Raw genomic sequence first — 21,910 nt, 5'->3', positions numbered from 1 at the left:
ACCTGTATATCGAGTCACGTTACAGCATTTATCAGAGCCTTAAAGCCCTCCAACTTAAAACACGGCTGAGAAAGGAGACTTGACACATGACATGACGTTTATAAAATATTCAACTACACTGCATTTTTAAAATAGACATTAGGCCAAGCTTGATGGTTACTTCATACACAGACCTGTCATACATGATAGAAATAGTATTAGGAAATGGAATTCATCATCTGATAAAATACTTAATCATGCATTATCGTTCCTTTTCATTTCTCTTGTTCTGTGTTAGCTGTACAGGGTGTATAACAAAACTTTTAAACTGTATATACGCCTTGAGAGAATAATGGATTGTTTAATTACTAAGCTGTACATTTTGTCTCATTAAATGTGTGTATCCCTCACCAGAGTAAGTGCGGTCAGGTGATCAAGATCCGGCGGGTGTTGATGAACTCCCCGGAAATCGTCACGATCGGTTTCGTGTGGGACTCGGAGCAGTCGGACCTGACTGAGGACGTTATCAAATCTCTCAGACCGCACCTTAGCCTCTCAGGGGTAATACTGAAATAACACACTCCGATTTAGAAAAAAACTACTTTTGGTTTGATCTAGGGATCAAATACAGGAGCTTTGAATGCAATCTAAAGTTCATGTTTACTCTGCACAGTGCCTGGCTGTGCCAGCAGATTAGTCCAGCCTTATTATACTTGAAAAAAAAGACATGGCTGTCTGCCACTGAGCATGCAGTATAAAAAGTATGTCTCTTAATGTAAAGTCTGTCTTCTTTATAATGTATATGTCTCTACAGCACTGCCTCTGTGCAGTCAGAAGAGTGTTAATTAAATAGCTATAATGGGATTTGGTCAATCATAGAAGTTCAGAAAAAGGCCTGACTGGTTTGAGTGTTTATTTTAGTGCTGCCAGGCATATGTGAGAAATATGTCTTTCTCCCCTTTATAAGGCTGAAGTTGTCCGACAGCTTCGTAGGTGGAGTTGGCCCACACTGATGACCAGACCTCTGTGATGGAGGGTCATCTGGTGTGTGTTTGTGTCATCTGGTGTGTGGGTGTCATCTGCTATGTCTCTCCTTTCCTCTATTAGGCCACAGCTCTTTAGCTCATTGTAGCACAATGCTATAAGGCTAGGCTCCTTACTAGGCTTGACACAGCCCTATGTTCTTAAATTTTTTGCTTTTCATGGCAAGAGTTCCCCTATCAAGATGTTTTCGCTGGGGGGCAAGAAAGCGCACATTTTTCCCAACGCCCTGTACTCTGAATCTGAACACGCAGTGGTAGTCTTTCAGGAAGCTCATGGGTGACTACAAAGACCGCAGTTCATACTCCCGTTGTTCATGTGACACTGACAGTTATGCAGGAAAATTGTTCCCCTGCTGTGCTATGAGCCATTGTTTAGGACGATTCAATACAAATCAGCACAAGGGGAACCTGGACTGGAGGAAAAAGTAACCCTGGTCTTGTGCAATGTTAATTTTACAGGGCTTAGGAGTTTCATAATGGAGGCAGGAACTTAATCTTGTTGGTATTAAAGAGTATGTTTTGTATGATTTAAGGCTTGCACAAAAGTTGTGTTTAAATTTGTGAGTCTCAGGTTTTTCCTGTTCCATTGCATACTGTAAAACACAGAACCATTATACTTATGTACATTGACCAGGGGCCTAAACAATGGCTATTTTTTTTTTAACAAGAATGACCAACTTATTGAGTTAAAATGAGAAACTGTATTAGAAATCTGAAACAATCATAAATAGTAACCAAAACAAATGTTTATTATTATTATGTATTGCAAATTCCATTCTCAGTTATTTTATGTAATGACTGACTAAAGGTATTAAATGAATGGACTGAATGAGGCAGAGCTGCATACTCCGTCTGTTTCTAAGCTTGGCGGAGATGCATTACAAACAGTGTTTTATCAAGGTGTTTTGTATTTTTTTTCCACAAGTGGCTTATATGTTGCAATTAACATTGGAACGAAAATGTTGCCCCAACTACTTATTTAACCATTTGCTGCCATCGATGATTCCCTTTCAATGTAGGATAATATAATGCACTTTTGGATGCACTATAACGCACTAATACGATTAATCTGTTTAGCTGTGGATTTTGCCAATTACAGAACAAATGTGCCATTAAATTTGTAATAAAAAATACAGAAAACCAATAATTTATAATTAAAAGTTAAGATATTTATTTAAAAAATAGTGTTTAAGAATCAGTATCTCAACTTAATTATGCTTCATTCATATTTTTATTAAGAATCAGTAGCCATAGTACAAGTGCTATGCACAGACTTTTCATGATCAGCTTTTAAAGATGAGCTGTTAGAGCCATAAAGAAGTTATAGTAATTTCTTAATTTCCTCCCCTCTCTATTTTTCTCTTTCGCCAGCTTTTTTACCATGTCACAGATGAACAAGCCAAAAAGAGTGACCTGCAGCTGGTTGGGATGATCTGCTACACAAGCAGACACTACTGTGCCTTTGCTTTCCACACCAAATCCTCCAAATGGTTCTTTTTTGATGATGCCACAGTCAAAGAGGTGCGTGGGTCATTTACATACAACAGAATGAAAAAGCCGGTCCTTTTAGTTTCCTTAAAGGAATTTGATTAATGATTTAATGATTTAGTTTCCTTAACTGTATACCCGAACTTCCCGTTGACACAGGTTACATGCAAAACTGGTTCTTTCTCTTGCTTCCATGCTGGAATTTTTTATTACCAATTTTCCATAAACATTAACTAATAATGCGTTTACGGGAGTGGCACATGTGCGTGTGCTGAGACGCACAGCCGAGTAGGCTGGATGCGTAGTGCTTTATCAATCTATCAGCAGTGCAGTGCTTGTGCTGTGTGTGCATTTCAGCGCTCGCCTGGCTGGGAGTGCTCGTCTCCCCAGAAAAGATAAATTACCCCATCTCTCTTTCGCTCTCTCTCTCTCTCTCTCTTTCTCACACACACGCACACCATCGGATATTGCTGCTTGTTCAAACACTGGATATATTTTTTTAAACAAGAGAATAGGAAAGTTGTTCAATATCTAATTAAATAAGTACACGGTTTCATTGCGTCTGAGTGCTTTTTTGCCTCTGTGTGTATTCTAGTCTTGCCATGTGTGTGTTCCTAAAACTCTGGAGGTCTAACTGCTACAACATTTGTGCTTTAATTTATTTTTATATATATATTTTTATTGTTCGGCAATGCCAGTATTGGATTCGGAGAGCACATTTGCTGCGACCCTACGCTTGACCCTAAAGTCTGGCTCATTTTAAAATCATACCAGACTCAGGAATCATGCCCAAGTCCATGAGAAGAGGTGGTCTCAGGGCTCAGTACAGTGAACTCGTGCACGGATCGAATCAGATATCGAAGTCAGTTGTACTTGAGCATGGAAGTAGACTGCTGTTTAGACACACTGTCATCACTGTTATCTGTCTTCTCCAAAATCTCTGTGCACATAGCACGTGCCAATCCCATCCTCTCACCTACACAGCCATAGCTGGTAAAGTAAGAACATTTTTCTTGACATATATTTAAAATGTTAATAAAATTCCTTGTCCTTTTCTCTTATGTTTAATGGCAACTCACAAACTAAGTATGTGCATACTGCCACCTGCTACAGTATATTGGAAAGTGTAAATACGCAAGTGTACCCGAGAACAGAAAGCAAAAATAATGTGAATGCTGGCCAGTGGGGAGGGAAGCGATTCTTCCTGGGCACGGCACGAATCAATCACGGCTAATGTGAAAACGCCCTTAGATTAGCATACTATCACTCTTCTTCTTCAGTATGATCACACTGCTTCTCCAGCTCATTAGGGACACTTGATATCTTCTCATGCTGTTTGCCAAGGTTTCCATTTAAAACATAGACACACACTCAATAACCCAATGCAAAGCTTGTCATCCCTACCTCTTTTATTTCTAATATTAAATTGGGGTAACTGTGTGGCACACTTTCCAGATGATAATGATAAAGGTTCCATCTTCCAAAAGCTGATCGTCTCATTTCTTTGGCAAGCCTGCTCAAATGTTTTACAAACAGGATAGAAGATTTAGGGTGAAATGGGCATACAGAGGGTAGTGTTACTGTCTCACATGTTAAGGGTTTAGTCTGGGTTCTCTGGTTTCCTTCAACCTTTCATAAATGCCAGCAGGTGAATTGGTGAGTTCAGATTGATCGCAGATTGATCATGTGTGCGCGTCAGGCCCTGTGACAGACTGATGAATCTAAATCCAAGACGACCATGAACGGAGTGTAGTGTTTGGGTGTAGACCTTTAATGAACGAATAAAGGAATGATTTAGTGCATAAGCAAGTTTGTTATAAATGTCAATATGGGTGGGTTTGGGTGTGTCCAGGTGGGCCCTAAATGGAAGGACGTGGTTACTAAATGCATCCGAGGACACTTCCAGCCGCTGCTCTTGTTCTACTCTGACCCCGAGGGGAGCGCTGTGAGGGGAGCGGAGGTCCCTCGCAGTGACAGCTCTGCTAGCCATGTCAAGCCCACAGCTAACGGTGAAATACCAGGTACAGTATCATATCTCATGCAGTAGTCTCTATTGTTAACATGATGGGTATCTGCATCATAAACACATTTGATCCACATTTGATGGGTATCTTTCTATGTATATTACAGCAATCTATAAAATTTAAATGTTTTTATGTTTGAATTCAAAAATTTGTAGAAATGTTGTTCTGGAACAAGGCTTTGATGTTTTGCTCTGACCCGAAGTAACCCAGCAGCTTGCTGCCCTTTTGGAAAAGCTTGCACTGTTTGTGCTCAGCTGGTGCGGGATGATGATAGTAGCTTTTAATTAGTGCTGATTCAGCCACGTCAGTTGGGGCTGATGATCGTGTTCTATAGGTTTCTATGATGAACTGCTGAGCTTCAGAATTAATAAATGAATAGAGTCATGGGCAGGTGGTTAATTCGGGCGGACTGTGTGTGGGAGGGTTTAATAAGGACAAACAGTAATGCAGTTAATCTAAGCTCATGTGCTGATCCTATAAACACAATATTTCTCTGGTGTCATGTGAAGCTTATTTAAATAAATGGAAAAAAAATGGACGTCATGTTCTTTGTATAATTCTCAACTCTTGAGATATCCAAGTAATACAAAATGTAGTACATTTGCAGTGTGCATTTGACAGTTTTTTTTTTTTTTTTCTTCTTTTTTTCGCTTTATTGACACACACTGCCTATAAAGTTTCTGGTTTTATTTTAAAGCATGTGTCTTCTTTAAAAACAGATGCACACAGCAGACAGAGGGCTGTTAGTGTTCTTGGTACTTTCACTGGCAGATGAACTATCTGTCGACCTTGCATTCCCTGAACGACAACTTGCTTAGTCATGTACTGCTGCACCACAGCGCATTTCCAATTAAACTTGTTCAGTCTGACTTTTAAAATGAAATATTGTCATTAATATGCCTGATTACAATTAGGATATGGTATTAATTAGAATGCAGTTATTACTATTAGTATTCTAATTTCTTCCTTCTTTTTTCACTGTTTGAACACACACACACACACACACACACACACACACACACACACACACACACACACACACACACACACACACACACACAGGCACCCCACAGCCAAGCAGTAAGAAGCTGGAACTGACTCGAGAAAACCTGAGCGCTATGTTATCAGGTCATGGTACTTTAAAGCAGAAGACCCAGCCTCTGTCAGCGTTTAAACGTGGCACCAACCAGACCAGCGGCGGGAGAGGACCAGGTATAAAATGACACTGTATAAAATAATGCAAAAAAAGTCATTCTGTCGGAGAGGTGAGGCGAATGTTGACTGTTATCTTGCTTAAGGTGAATACATGATTTCACCCTTGATCTTTTGGTCTGTTTTTATAAGGGTGGACTTGACATGAGATACGAAATACTTCTTTTTCCTATATCTGGTGTGCCATGATGTTCTTTATGTCTGTAATAACTCGGATGAAGGGATCTGTTTGCACTCAGGTTTTTAGTAGAAATGGTGGCTTAAGGAAATGTGGGCATCCCAAAAGCTATTAAGAGAAATAAGCAATAAAGAAAAGAGAAGGAAAGATAGCATCTTTTTATTATTAGAAATTCCTCTTTTATTACCCATGTAATCAGATTATGCCATCTCTATTATTGTCAATATTATTCCAATAACACAAGCTTCCAACTAACCTTTTTTCTTTCTTTCTGACCTCGAGCTGTAGAGGGTATCTGTTCTGGCTGAGCAACAGAAAGCAATAAAGCAAGGCTAAGCAACTGGGTTAGGAAATGAGGCTGGAGTTATAATGGGGTCTCAGGACTTTAGGAGAACAGTATTTACTTTATTAAAATGTTGAGGTTTACTATTCACTGCCTAGTCGAACAAAAAGTCACCATTTCAGATTTAAATTATTGGCCTGCACCAAGCAAAGAAAACAACTAAATAATTCTGAAAGTACTGTAACTGAGATTAAGAACCCTTCAATACATTATCAAAACCTGGAAGCATAGTGCGGTGGTCAGAAAAAAAAAACATGGAAGAAAATCACTTGAAGTTGTATGATCATCAGTAATCGAACAGCAAAAATCAACAGTTATATGGTAGTAAAAATCAACAGTAAAAACCATAGTTAAACTATGTTTAATAGTAAAAATAAGATTGTTTCCATTTGCAAACAATGTGATAAAGCTGACTACACAGCTGTGTGGCCAAAAGAAAACCACTTTTTAGCGAGACTAATCAGAAATAATGTTAAAATTTGTCAGTTGGTCAGGTCTAGAATCAGCAATGTTATGCGGCATAAAGATGAAGTCAGCTGACGACCTGAATGTACTGAATGACCAGTTTATCAAATCAGTGGAGTTTTTCCTCCCTAATGACACGTGCATATCTAGGACTCAAATTGTGAAATAGTTGTTCAGGGAGCATGAGAAATTACTTTCAGTTTTAATTAAACTTTGTTATCAAAGCCAAAAGTGATTGAATTAAATCTTAGTGTGTGACTTTTTCTTTCCAGGCAGTGTAATATTACACAATACTATGTTAGGTATACATAACTTGCCTCACTCTGACTAGTACTTAGTTATTTTTCTTACATTTTTTCTGAAAGCTCATGACTGTACAACCCACAAGTGTGTTCCCGAATTCCCAGTGCATGAAAATGTCCCTTTACCTTTGATGCAGCTGTGACCCAGGAAGGGTGGGGGTTGGATATGTTTCCTCCACAAGGCACACGATGTTTGCATGACACATATTTTGAAATCTTGTACAGCTTCAGTATGTGTGAGGAAAAATGCTGCTTGACCAGCTGTACAAGTGTTGTAGCTCTCCTGCTGAACCCAAATGATTCATCAAGCTCTGAACACTCCCATCCTTTTAGCACACAGCATGTTTTCCCAAATGCCCTCAAACATCCTAAAATATAAAATATTTGAAAAACTCTCCTCTTGTTTCTTCTCTCAAAATACTGGTTTGGTATGAGAGGCGTTAAAAGCAGTGGGATTTCTTTTTTTTTCTGTACAGTCTCCTCATTCCTGCAATGCCTCACTTGTTTTTCTCACACGCAGCAAAAAGTAGCACACGCACTCACACACATCGATCCTTTTTAAATCTCACCAGGCTTTCCCAGTACCCTCAGGGGTCTAGTGAAAATCTGCTAGCAGAGTCCTGGTGTTCAAGCAATGTTCAGTGTTAGACAATCCATAAACATTGGGGAGGATAATGAATATGCTTAAGATGTTAATAGTGCAGCAATAAAACAAGATGACAAACATATTATAAATATGTAAGTATGTTTATATGTAGCAGCCACCCTCACATATGGGTCGTGATATCCAAGTTGTGAGGATATGTCTGTTTGGCATGTTTTCTTTGACTTTACATGTATTATAAACGATAAATCTAGTAAAATCTGTTCGTTTATGAGTCCTGTGGTTGTCCCATAGGAACAGCAAACCCATCGAGCTTAAATAAACATAAATTAAACTTGGTAAATGAAAGAAATGTATAACAACTGCTCAGTTATGATCATAATTGCCATTTTGGACCATGAAGTTAAGCTGGGTTGTTTTTTTGAAACCAAAACATGTTTTTGATTTGCAGTAAAAATAAGCAGTGATCCAAGGGGCTTCTTGCGAGAGCTTTCCAGAGAAGTAGCCAGAGAAGCTCGGAACATTAACATCATAAAGAAAGACACTGATAAATCACAGCAGAGGCCAGAAACACCGAGACAGAAAGGTTAGCCTGAGCACACACATACACATGCACATACATCCAAACTCACACTCGCTGTTTTTTTTTTAACACCAAAAAACTGCACACATTAGAGAAAATGTACAGCGAGTTCCCGTAATGTGCAAGTGTTGGTGGTCAGCTCTCACAGACACATGCATCTCTTTTTGTTGCCAACTTGTGAATCAGTCGTTTGACTTACTAAATTTTTACTGGCTGCAATGGGCTCTAAGCCATCACGGCCAGGATTGCCACTCACAGATGTACATTCAGATTTTTTTTATTGTGGTTAGGAGTCTCGTCATCGTACTGTGCTTAAAGACTTTTGTAAATGTTGGTTTTAAATAGTCATTTACAGGAGATTTTGTCCCAGTTTGACTTGAACAGCATTCATAAATTTTAAGTATAAAGAAAAATTAATTTGATAAAGCAGTAGCAGTCCAGCACCGCCCATAATGATGTAATGATGAATAGCACTGCTGGCAATGATGTAATGATGAATAGCACTGCCCGCAGTGATGTAATGATGAATAGTACTGCCTGCAATGATGTCATCTGGGCCATAGAAATATTCCAGTATTCCAGTTCTGTCTTGTATAAATAATGCTTTCATAATGGCGTTAAGAATAGTCCTGTGCATTTTCACTATGTGGGCCTGAGCATATTTTTTTTTTCCAACAGGCCCAAATGATTCATTGTAACAGGGTAATTTAATGGGTATGATCATTAACAACTAAACGCATTTTATTACAGACATAATTTTGTCATGACTATATCTATATTTAGAAGTTTATCCCATTGCTAAGCTACAAATGAACCAAGCAAGACTTTACACATGAGCCACTGCTTTTCTGGATTTTAATGCGCACATTAAATAATTGTACACTAATGAGTTTTTGTCTTTACTATTATGTTGCTAGTTATTGAAGGAATTACTTAATGCTAGCTTTTATTGTAAAATAAAACATGTAAAATGCAGTGACATTACAAAACATTAAAGTAGAAGTTTTAATGAGCACTATGTTAAATTTATTAAAGTAATTTTGATCAGTAGCCCTGAGAATGAATCACTGAAGCACCATTAACATCTAGGAATAGAGCAGTATAGGTAAAACTGAGAAAAGAAGTAATAAGAAGCTTAAAAATACAGGTTAAGTGCCAGGAATGTATTCCCATCCCCGAATACACTAACCCCTGGCCTGGAAATTCGCTTGTTTTTTTTACAATGCGTGTACTTGTCATAAATTGAAGTCTGATAAATACCAGGATTTTGAATTCACACTATTCTGGGCACACACGCTGCCTTCAGCAGTAATATTTTAACGAGGAGCTCCTTTGGTATTTTGAGAGTCAGCACTTTTCAAGCCTTAAAATTAAAACATAAAATTTTAGTTTAATTTTTCTTTTGTCTGAAATCTGATGCATGTACTATACACATTTGTGCCCCACACCACCCCCTGCATAGTCAGCAAAATGTAACTAAGTGTCTACTGTAGCCAGAATAAAAGCCCTGTAGTTTCCTATCACATGATGGATACAGCATCCCAAGACATCTTAACTCTCATATCACATAACTGTCACTAGTACATTTACTTCTGTGCTTAACTACAGTCTGCCTTATTGAGATGCTTACCTTGGATACGTGTACGTGTGTATATCTGTATTGACATGTATTGTTAGAAGTATATGGGGTATGCAGTCATGCCTGATTATTCTGATGCCAACCCTTATAGGGGCTTCCATTCGTTCTGATTTCTCAGTCAACTATACAAGCATGCACACACTTTACTTACTCTAGCAGACCAACACTACTATAGAGATGTGTACATACAGTATGCGCATACACACTAAGATTTTGATTGCCTGACTTGATTGCATTTGAACTGTCAGTTTTGTGATTAAAACATTAAATAAAGGTACTCAAATGATCATACAGATGTAGTCATTTCTGTAGAAAATGGTTAACAGTGTAGTATTGTTTACATTTTTGTAATTTTTCTCTCCCCAGACACAGTCTCCGAGAGGTCCTACTCCAGATCACTCTCTCCTCCTGAAGATGGATTTAAAATTTCAGAGTCTCGGCTGTATAGAAGTCAGGGCGTGGGCCCGACGCGGGCGGAGCGCTCTCCTCGCGCCAACAGGCGTGTGGCTCATGCACCACGTTCACATTCTCAGCCTCGGATGCCGGTTCGGCCTCCAGCCAGCAGTCCATCCCCAAGAACAAATTTCTCTAATGGTTACGATACGGACAGTAGCAATGAGTCGAGAGCAACGCGTGCACGTGCTGACCGAGGTTGGAAGCCCATGCGTGAGGTCCTCAATGTAGACAGTATACTAAGCAACGACACCGAGCATCGTCCCGCTACCGTAACTCAACCAAAGAGGCTGCCCTACGTGCGCGAGTCCAGTTGGCCGGCGCGTGAAGAGGGAAAACCTAAAAACTTGATGACTATCTACGAGGACGAGCAGCGACATGAACTGGGTAGCAGAAGCTCCTTGGAATCAGAAAGTCATGACAAGGAAAGGACTAAAGGCACGGTTAACCAATTTACACTGAGAAAAGAAAACCAGAGGAAATACCAACGAATGGAATCTGGATACGAGAGCAGCGACAGACTCAGCAATGGCTCGGCTAGTTTGGACTCTTCGGCGGTGGAGACTGTAGGCACGAAAGAGCAACGGCGTGTCCCTGTGGTATACCAGCTGAGGTGAGGATGTTTTTTTTTTTTTTTTTTTTTTTTCTTTCTCCTGAATTTCTTTTGCCATCACTGGAATTGAACCATGACATAACTAAAACATTTCACAGCTTAAAGCATGTTAAGTCAGATATACAGTATATTCATCATAACTGGATCCATGTTAAGTAGTTTATCTCATTACTAAGCTGTAAATTAAGTGAGCAGTGGTGTACATGTAAGCCACCCTATGACATTTTCCATATGTTGATGCACATATTTAATAAACACACAGTTTATAGAGGTTTTTTACATTATATTGCAAGAGATGGGGTCTAATGTTATTAAAAACCATTAGTTTTTTTTTATTTTTATTGAGCGATATGTTTTAAGTATTGTTACAGACATGTTTATTTACTAAGCAATATATGGATATATTAATATAACCAAAAATTTTATCAAGCCTTAATCCCCCACCTCCCCACTACCACTAAACATCTACAGTGTGTCTGGAATAAAAAAAGTTTCCTTTTTTTCCATGCAATTTATTCTAATAAAATATTGTTTTAACCCCAGCTCAGGAATGATTACAAACCATTTACAATTACTAAACTATAACAATTAATACACCACCTTCCAGACATCCAGCAGTTACTGAGTGTGCTGTAGGCTGCTTCGCCACACTGCAGTATAGTTCAATGAGGAGAATTGCTGTTGCAGTAATTTACAGAATCACTCATTAAAATTGAATGTCTATGGTGCTTGGCAATATTCCACAAATATACCCTAATAATTGATGAAATAATATAACTGAGGCCTAATTGGTTAAGGTCTCTATTGAAAATTGTTGAAGTGAAATAAGTGACATCAAAATTATACCTTAGTCACAACAACAAAAGAACAGCATTTTCAAAGGCAAATTTTGTTTGTGCTTTTAGATGTGCAATGCTGGTCAAAAAGTCACTATTTGGATTTAAATAAGCATTTTAAATAAGGCTTAAGAGCTTTTGATTGGGTATTTACTGCATGATTAATATGTTTCAGTTGGCAACAATTATTTTAACCCTAACCGATGCAATGTGTAGCCTCTCGTTTCTTATACAAACACGTCAGGATGGTTATACTGTGGTCACGGAAAAGAAGGGTCAAATTATTGGCCTGCAGGAAGAAAAGAAAACAAATAAGGAGATTGTTGAAACTACTAGAATTTGGTTAAGAAATGTCCAATGCATTATTAAAACCTGGAAGGATTCTGCTGAACCATCAACTGAGAAAAGAAATGTGGTCAGGAAGAAATCATGAATGACCGCGATCCATAAACACTTGGTGAAATTGCATCATAAGGAAAGATGACTTGCAAGATTGGGACTGAACAGCTGTGTGTCCATAAGAAAACAACTTGTTAGAAAGTCTTAAGGGCGTCAGTTTGCTAGGGAGTAAAACGATGAACTTTAGAGCAATGGAAAAAGGGTCATTGGTATGATGAGTTCCTATCTGGGATATGCGAAGAAAAATAATTTCACTGTACTGTAATGTTTACAGGACAAATAAAGGCTTCCTCTGTTCTCCTTCTATGAAGTAATTCACCCATCATGCGTGGTGGCCACTGTACAAGCCTCTGGAGGCAGTTTTATGATGTTGGGTTGCTTCAAGTTCGTCAGGTCTAGGTTCAGCAATGTTATTTGGCAATACAATGTCAGCTGATGACTGATGATTAAATGTACTGAATGACCAGGATATCACCTCAGGTGGGTTTTTTCTTCCCTGTTGACATAGGCATATTCCAGGGTAAAGATTCATTGGGCTCAAATTTTGAAAAAGTGGTTCTGGGGGCATAAGGAATCATTTTCACACATGAATTAGCCACCACATCAAGTCCTGACCTTAACCTGGCTCAGTCATCAATACAAATATTCATCAATACAAAGTCGGCGGCGAAAAAGATTGTTGTGCATTTATTTTTGCCCAGAGCTGCAATAATGTCAAAAGAATGCCATGGCCAATGCCATTTTAGGAAGTGTATATTTGATATTACAACAAACATACATTTTTATTACTATTAAATGTTCCTGATTTAATATTAGGGAAGCTTAGTTACAATAAATACACCATTTGTCACTTCCTGCTTTATAACATACCATTTCCTCACAAGAAAATTATTGCATTGTCAAGTGAGAATGTAACAGTAGTGGAATACCAGTGTCAGTATTGAATTCTTTGTGTACTGTTATGGTTTGGAATTTGATAAAACTTTAAAAGCCAACTTGTAATTTAAGTTGTAATCAAATACCTTTGCAGTCATGAATGTAAAATGTTTCTCTGATGAGACAATAGCTAAAGATCTCATTCCGTCACAGTGAAGCAATGATTTTCCATGAGGTTGGATTGGAAATGTAACCTACTCACAAAGTCAGGGAGCAGAAAAAAATATCCTGTAACCTGCATTGTACAATATCAAATCCATTAAAGTTTCATGTCTGTCATTTGTCACCATCTTAGGGACCCAGATTTCCCGCAGAGGTATGAGGACTCGAAGGCAGACAGGTCACAGACACCGATTTCCTTTGGTAAGTGCTAAACAGATCAAACTAAGATGGATGCCATATTTTCACATTTTATATTCTGAAAGAGATTCTATGGCAAAAGCGAAGGAGGGTGTAGGAGTATTCAGTATGCAGCAGTAGTCTGCGTGTGAGTGCTCGTGCTCTGTCTGGTCATCCTGGCACATGGCACGCAATAAAGATGCCATTCAGCCTCCTACAGATTACGCAGAAACACAAAATATTCAGCAGAAAGTAAACAACAAAGACAAAGAATTGTTTCTGAAAATAGAAATCCAGTGCAGTGGTTCTTTGCTTCTCTGCAGGAATGTACAAGATTAGCAGACTGGTGCTGCCCAGCTGTGCCCACACTGCCAGTAAATGATAAGAGCAGGGCTGTCAGGAAGGTGACATTTAAACCCACATGAGGAAAAAAAGTGTTTTTGTTTTGTCTGTGCTTTTATTCTTCGATCTTTCTCGTGAACATCCTCTAAATGGCCTGATGTGTTTAAGGGGCAAACGGGGTAACGTCAGTCAGCCAAGTGTTTGTCCCGATAGGGAGCTCTATTTGTTTTTGTCCTGTTGAAGGTGGTTTATGTAACAGTTATGAGTTGATGAATCGAAGTGGAAAGGACAGCATTTAGAGCTGACCTCATGCTGGCCTCTGTACCCGTGGACATGTTTGTTCTCTCTCTGTTCTGTGAGATGTTCACTTGCGTAATGAATATTTAAAGCTGATCATATGAATAACACTCAAGATTTTGCAAGAACTGTAATTCCAAGCTGCAAGAATGTTTTTCTGAAGTCTCGTACATGCCTCAGTCCTGACTTGTTCATGTGTGATGTCGATTCGAGTGTATGTGAGGTTCGTTCCTGCCTTCTATTGTATCCTGTTCCATTTCGCAGATTGTATTGACAGGTCAATTTGGCTCCTGTTCAGGTCTTTTGTGGCTGCAGTGTGGGTTTCACTGTGTTGTTTTTGCTGAGTGTTAGGATCCTGGGTTTAAAGCTGCAGAAGGAAATAAAACATTTAACACATTTGGGATCAAACATCGATAGTTATAAGAGCAAACCAAATTTATAGTTTTAAATCCAGTTTTAGGCTGTCTGTGTTACAAATTATAGGTAAATAAAAGTTTGTTTGCACTGTAGTTTTATTTGTATTAGTTTGTTTGCACTGTAGCTGAATTTGCTATATTTCTATACTATTCGTTATAGTAGTAAAGGTTGTATTTGGTTTAGAATATTAACTATTAAAATGTTTAGTATGACAAGGCAGTTAAATGCTAATCTATAATTTTATAAACAAACAAATTTAATATTAATTTTCATAGAATGCGTTACTGGATTTTATTTTATTTATTTATTTATTTATTTATTTATTTGCTTAAATAAATAAATAAAACCTGATAAACATTAAATAATGCTGCTTTTTTTGCTTATTGTTTAACTCAAAATGTCAGATTTTATTTATTTAAACACAGCATTTGTTTTTAACTCACTAATATTTGTACTGTGCAGAAATAGACAAGATCAGTCACTCATGGTTTTATCTTCCTTACACGAACATAAATTTAAGTAGATCTACAGTGAAAGAAGAAAAGCTATACGAAGTGCATACAAGTGAAATTTGGACTTGTGATGAAAGGTCCCGTGAATGAAGGTGTAAACCTGATTGACATTTACAGAAGACTTCAAGCAGAGTATGGTGATGGGACTCTTAGCTGCAGTAAAGCATTTGAATGATACAAACATTTTAAACAAGGCCGTACGTCCCTGACCGATGAGGTGGCACAGAGCCAACACCAGTCGTTCCTGTGAATATTCAGCAAGTAAGAATGCCTGATCCTTGAAAATCGAAGGATGACTTGAAAACATTCATGAACGCCACTTGCACGTTACGGGAACTCAGCTGGGTGCTATTGCCTCATCCCCTATACAGTCCTGACCTCGCTCCAAGCCATGGCTCTGGTGTACTAAATAACCCTTAGACCTTGATGGTATCCAAACACTAAGATAAGTGTATAAGTAGGGGATTATATAGAGGAGTAAAGGGAGTTTTTATTCTTGTAAATGTGTTCTGCTATTTTGTCATAAGTCGCGGTTTAACTTGAACGCCCCTTATATTTCTTTTATTTTTATTTTTGTGAGATAGAGTGAGAGATTCCGTATAACCGAGTTTCTCCTTAGGCTTCATGTTAAGCTTTTATCCATGTGGTCAATAATGTCTAAGATTGAGGAACCACCCCGGAACAACAAACACACAAGGTCTGATTTCCAGTCATAGGAATATGATGAGATTTCATATTACATATAAAATAAACCATATTCTGTTTATTTTTATCTTGATCTTAAAGCAATCAGTTATGGTTAAAATATATATATATATTTTTTTTAAAGACAATTTGACTGTCTGAACATAGACTTAGCCTTGTTGTGTTAGTGCATTAATGCTTGCCTTTTTGAGAGGCTGGTTTTAGCAAAGTTGCTTGTTCTTGTGATTTCTTTCCTCGAATGCCACATGCCCTGTATTTTGCTTGCATTTGTTTAAGCTCAGTGCTGCGCTCACTACTTTCCTGGCTGAGAGCTGCACTTTGTCTCCGACCAGCTGTAGCTAAAGGTCAAGTCAGCAGGAACTACCGAACATTCAACCTGTTAAACGGACATAGCCTTTATTGGATCGGATTCAGCGTAGCATCTTAATATTAAATGTGAGCTGTTTCCAATAATACTGTGTGCAAAGGGAAATAGAAGTGGTACATGATACACATATCTGACAGCAATTTGATCTAGCCGAGAGTTGGTCGTTGTAGCTTTGTAGTGCTGGCTGTTTTTGGAACAGAATTTCTTCTGAGGAAACATGTTAGTGACACGTGACTCATTTTTGCATTTGGTCTCCAAATATATCTTGAAGGTTGGAGGTCAGTTAGGGTTTTCTCCACTTTTGATGCTGTGTAACTTGTCATAAAAATTTTCACACATAATTTCTAAATAAATGTTTATTTTAATTTTTTTAAATATATATATAAATATAAATGTTTAGGTTAGTGTATCTAATGTCCTTTGCATATACTTGTCGTTTATCTGTCTTTTTCCTGTTTGTTCTTGGTTCTGAATTTAAGTATGGCTGAGCTAACATACAAAACAGGTGTGGGACAGTAAGCTGAGTTGTGGCTTTGCCAGTGATCTCACTCTCCCAGTTCAGACCAGATCAACTGAGTGTTGATTTATGGGTGCAGTTGTACCACCCATAGCCCTTCCCTTCCAGCCTTCTTGCCAGTCTATCTTAAGCTCTCACACGGCCAGGAGCACTGCCTCAGGCTTGTCGCTCCACATGATATATTTATGTCTTTTAATTAATGCTTCCCCAAGTGAAGACTATCATTAGAATATCAGTGTTCTGTGGCCTGAGCTGTGTTCAGTAGAGGGGTGTACACACGATAAAACAAAAACGCATGTAGATGACATCATGTATAAAACTTTGGTTATTGTTTCATGTCACACTAGTGTTGATCTCTAATGTCTGATTGTTCAGAAGTTGTTGAGTTTTGATGATGGTTAAATGACTTATAGTAATGTGATCAGTCTACATACATTATTGTTTCGATAGTAATGATTCATTTAAATTCTAAGTCTGTAAATAAGCAGGTTAAGAAAAGTTTATCTAGGTAGAAACTAACATAATTAATATTGTAAGGTTGTCTGCATTTCAGTCATCAAGTCAATGTTTTGTAAAGATCAGTAAAAGTTCTATCTCAGGAATGTCTTCAGGAACTTTGTGATTTGTTATTTCCAGAAAACATGCATGTTTTAGTCTTAAAAAATTTCAAGAAAAAAGGAGGGAAGTAGCATCTGTTCACAGCTTATGTTCACTGTATATAGTACACAATATATATCATCACCCCTGTATGTTGATCCTCCTTAAACTTTTGCCCTAAAGTTGGAAGCATACAATGATATAAAATGTTTAGGACTGTTACGGCTCAGTCTCGGTATATGTTTGTATTCTAAAGCATTACAGTTTCACATCACTCGAACTAAAACACCAAAACATGTTTCAGCATGATAATGCCAGTGTGCACAAAGTTGCAAAGCCTTGAAGCCATGTTTTTATTTAAGGGTATAAGAACTCAAACTTTTAACTTTTACAGAGCTCTGACCTCAACTCCATGGAACATGAACTCCTACTGCACCCCAGACTTTCTGAGTGTCTGACCAGAGTCTGACCTCACGCATGCTCTTGCGGCTGAATGAGCACAAATCCCCACAGCCACACTCCAAAATCTAGTGAAAAGCCTTCCCAGAATACTCAGCCCAAATTATTATAACAGAAAAGATCCTTAATGGGATGTTCCTCAAGCACATGCGAGTCTAATAGTCAGGTGTCAACATATTTTTGACCATGCCGTGTGTAAATGGAAATAAAGCTTTACTTTTATTAATACCTTTAAACCTTGTAATCACTGTGTGGTAAAAGGAGAACATAACCCTTTAGGCCATGCTGTTACAGGAAAATGATCCTTGCTGTAATCCTACCCCAAGGTGGATTATTTTCCTATAGCAGTGACCGTTGGGGTTTTATCGCTTATGAAATCGATCAGAAGCATCCTTGTCATGTGATTTCTTCTAGTTTGGACTTTTGGCCTGTTCTGTGATTAATAATACTGTGATCATATTTCACTTTTGTACTTCTGCCTGGATTATGACTGCAGTGCAACAGTTTGGTTTGACTAACTGTGAGTCTTTGTTTGCTGACATTAATTTAAGTTGTGGCCTTTGAATAGAGATCCTTCACAAGAGGCTTAGCAGCTTAAACATGATCGGCTTGAACGGAGGGGGTAAAGGAAAACCACAAAACAAGTTCTAAAGTCCCGTCATAATTGTGTGCTCACAGAGATGGACTTGGCCGCTAATGCTCTCAGAAAATAACAACAGAAGGAGGAGGAAAGTAGCGTGCTGATGCATCACATCTGTAGTGTGGGCAAGTGCAGTTTTAGGTCTGTAGGTTTGCAGGCTGCATCTCAGGGGAGAACTCGCACCATTCTGCTTAAAACCTCTCAACCACGCAGGGCATTATTGTTTTTGTATATATTTTTTTTGTCAGAATGCTAATTTTTGTGCCTTGTTTATGCAATATAAAGCACAAAAATCTTCATTGCACAGATAAATGAAAATAATTGCAATGTGATGTTTACCTCCAGATACTTATGTTGTAAAACAGTTTACGGTTTTAGATTATACATGATTTGAACTTATATCTGGCTCAGTTTATTGAGTATTTGCATTGCAGTTTAAATGTTTGGGCAAATGTACTGATAAAAACATTAACCAGTTTATTTATCCTTTTATATTTATCCTTTATATTATCCTCCATATCCCTGCAGTACTACTTTGGTGTACAAGTGTAGTGTACCTGTTTAGCTTCTCATCAGCTCCTTGACTGGATCCTGAGCGCTCCCTGGTGGACCCATTTGCATTTTTAATCTTAAATGTGGAGAAATACTGATACTTTGCATCAAATTAGATTTGATAATAAGATCTTATACACTGGTGACATGATAGTTATTTATTGGCCATTCTTGTTTACTCCATGGAGACTTTGAAGTGAAGGAAACATGTTTTCTGTTTATATATTAATTAATTAATTTTATTTTCTGGTGACTAAAAGGCTGGTTTATATTATGGACTTTATCATTGTGCATGAACATATTAAGCTGTAAAATCTAGAGCAATCTATACAAATTCTGCATGAATACTCATTACTGCATGCTTTTGTCCACAGGTAATACATAATTATTATGAGTAGATAAAAAACTGTTTGAGTATAATCCAGTATAATAGTCTGTCTTTAACAATGTTTTAACAAGGTATTAACCTTTTTATATTTTTCTTTCTCTTTTGTAGGTGAATTGAGAGGAAAAGCCCTCGAGCCTTTTTCCAGGTAAAGTAAAGGTTAAAGTTTAGAAATGTTCAGTCTCTTTTTAACTTTGCTTTGTTTTTAATCAAATCATGTTATTTCATTTATTGTCTGAATATCAATCTATTTCAAATCAAATAAGCAAATGTTTAGTTATATTACATGTTTTTTGTAACAGAAACAGAAGAGGTCAGCTGGACAGACCCGACAGAGTGAATGGTAGTACTGGGACTGCACATTTAAGCAAGACGAGCAGCTCGGAGTGGAACAGCTCTGATGATTTGTCCGGCCCTGTATCAGCGCGTGAGGATTCTTTATCTAACACTGATTTGTCTTCGAATGCTCACCAGCCATCCCAGAGTCTTTCTCGAACCTCAGCCCCACCGTTACCCCCCAAACCCCAAGTCCTGAGAGTTGAAAACAGGAGGGGTTTAACTCAAGCCTCAGGTTACATGCTACCCAAATTGCCAGTCAATAAAGGAGCAGCGTTGTCGAGGATCAGCTCAGACGTATGGCTTGAAAACTCTGAGCCACACATGCTCTCCTCATCAGACAGCAGCTCTAAATCCGGCTCGTCCGACCAGGAGAGGAACGATCTGTCTGCCAGTGAGAACGAGGACAAGAGTCCCACCATCCCTGATTGTTACACCGAATCCACTATCGCAGGAGAGTATGCAATCCCCACTACCTACTTTTCTGTTGATAGCTGCATGACAGACACTTACCGGGCTAAGTACCATAAGAAAAGATCTGCTCTTCATACAGCAGCAGATTCTAAAACAGGAGAGCACGCATCTTCTAGTGAGAGCGATTATGGAGAAAGGACATCCCCAGCTTCTACAGACTTTAACTTCCAAGATCTGTCCAAAGCCAGGAAAGAAACAGGTATTTTTTACCATGTAATCCAAAATCTTCAATATTTCAATTGTTTCTTGGAATAGACAAGATTTCTGGGTCTAAAGTATAGTATTTGACCTTTTAAAATCCTCCTTTACAGGCCATGTTAGCAGTAAACCAATCGTAAAATGGAATCCTGTTTCTGTGAAGGGACTGGATGAACATGGCTTCCTCTGACACACAAGATGAGGCCCACCAGACATAAAGGTAATTGTGTTAGTTAGAAGTGTTAGTTGCTTTTGCTGAGCGCTTTAACTGCTGTTACTGAATTTAGTTGACTTGGAGTGTGAGCATCTGTAAAATAATATAAACACATTCTCTTTCAGTCAAATCACTGTTTAACACTTAATGATAATTATAATAATAATGAGTAACATGTAAAATATGATTAAATAGCAGTCAGGCTGATCGCATAGCAAAAATATTGTGAAAGAGAAATGTAGATTTTCAGCTATATAAGGACTGAAGTACCATCTCGTTAGCAGTCCATCACCAATAACATGCATTGTAAAAAATGATGTGCATAAGGAAATTTAGTTTCTATTATCACCCAAGTTATAGTAACTATATACGGTCATCCCTCTAGCCTTTCTTTTTTTTCCCTTTTGGAGGCGCCACAAAAAAGACAGTTTGTCACATTACTTAGAAACCACAATGCATACACCAAAAGCTCACTGACTCTTACTAAGCACTGAAACGGGAGACTTCTTCCATAAATGTTCATGAAATGTCTCTGTACATAAAAAAACGTTTCCCAAAGCTACTGAATGACTGTGTGGGTTTACAGGTGTTCCCAATGAAGTGCTCAGTGTTTGTGTGTAATGATGTTTGTGACTGTGAAACCAAGTCGTCTGAGTAAACATTTGCTTCTTTTAACAGATCTAAAATGGTGGTTTTAAAGTGGACGTAGTGACCAGGAGAGCCGACGCTAAGAAGAGAGAGCCGAGCTCTTACCTTCGCTCACTTTTTAAAACACATCAGATCCATTAAAGGAAAACTTTTATGGACTTTTTGCTATTGCACCTTTTATGAGCCATCAGAGAATAATAATAAAAAAAAAAATCTTATCCGATTGCTTTTTTAATGATTATATTTTAATCTGTGTTATTGCAGATTTCAGAATGTAGAAAGCTACTATAAGAGCCAAGGCATCGGTGAACTACTGTTTGCATCACTGTGTTTAGGAATGTTTTCAGTGCAGTTGGATAATAGCACATTGGTTATTTATATGTATGGAAGATGTTTTACATCTGCTGTGTATGATAGTTTCTGTGGTATGGTAAAGGATTTTAAGAATATTTAGTTTTTTTATTTTATTTTTTTTTATATAAATGTTGGTGTTTTTTTTTTTATTTTATTTTTTTTTATTAAGGTAAAGCCAAAAACGATAATGCCAATTCTGCCTAATGATTTTTGTTTTTTTCCCCTACTGAGTTTACATGGTTTTCTGTTCTCTTGGCTGTTGGGTTCAGCTCCTATTGCTGACATCCTTGCTATGTTTAAATGACTCCATTAAGCCTAGATGCACACTGTACCTGGCAGTTATTACAATCACAAGACATGCCAGTTACACTTGTTGCTGTTAGTGTGGCAGGGGGTAGGAAAAACACTGAATTATATACTAAAGCACACAGATCTGTTTTTCTAACAAATGAAACTAATT

General features: G+C 38.0%; 1 protein-coding gene across 2 annotated transcripts in view; it reads left to right on the top strand.

Moving 5' to 3' along the window:
* Positions 1-21,551, top strand: part of LOC128531306 (inactive ubiquitin carboxyl-terminal hydrolase 53) — a 36,517-nt gene extending 14,966 nt beyond the window's left edge. The window contains exons 8-18 of one of the 2 annotated variants that reach the window (XM_053505112.1): positions 394-540; positions 2,394-2,543; positions 4,363-4,531; positions 5,597-5,746; positions 8,090-8,224; positions 10,227-10,926; positions 13,393-13,460; positions 19,338-19,374; positions 19,529-20,235; positions 20,348-20,454; positions 21,127-21,551. In XM_053505112.1, coding sequence (XP_053361087.1) covers positions 394-540; positions 2,394-2,543; positions 4,363-4,531; positions 5,597-5,746; positions 8,090-8,224; positions 10,227-10,926; positions 13,393-13,460; positions 19,338-19,374; positions 19,529-20,235; positions 20,348-20,424 — 2,340 coding nt within the window. In that variant the 3' untranslated portion in view covers positions 20,425-20,454; positions 21,127-21,551. The remainder of the gene's footprint in view (positions 1-393; positions 541-2,393; positions 2,544-4,362; positions 4,532-5,596; positions 5,747-8,089; positions 8,225-10,226; positions 10,927-13,392; positions 13,461-19,337; positions 19,375-19,528; positions 20,236-20,347; positions 20,455-21,126) is intronic. The other variant, XM_053505120.1, reaches the window with a different exon arrangement.
* The last annotated feature ends 359 nt before the right edge of the window (positions 21,552-21,910 follow it).

Source organism: Clarias gariepinus, chromosome 1, assembly GCF_024256425.1.
Source record: "Clarias gariepinus isolate MV-2021 ecotype Netherlands chromosome 1, CGAR_prim_01v2, whole genome shotgun sequence".
Lineage (NCBI taxonomy): Eukaryota > Metazoa > Chordata > Actinopteri > Siluriformes > Clariidae > Clarias > Clarias gariepinus.
Note: the sequence above shows the minus strand (reverse complement) of the source record. Positions and strands in the feature narration are given on the sequence as shown.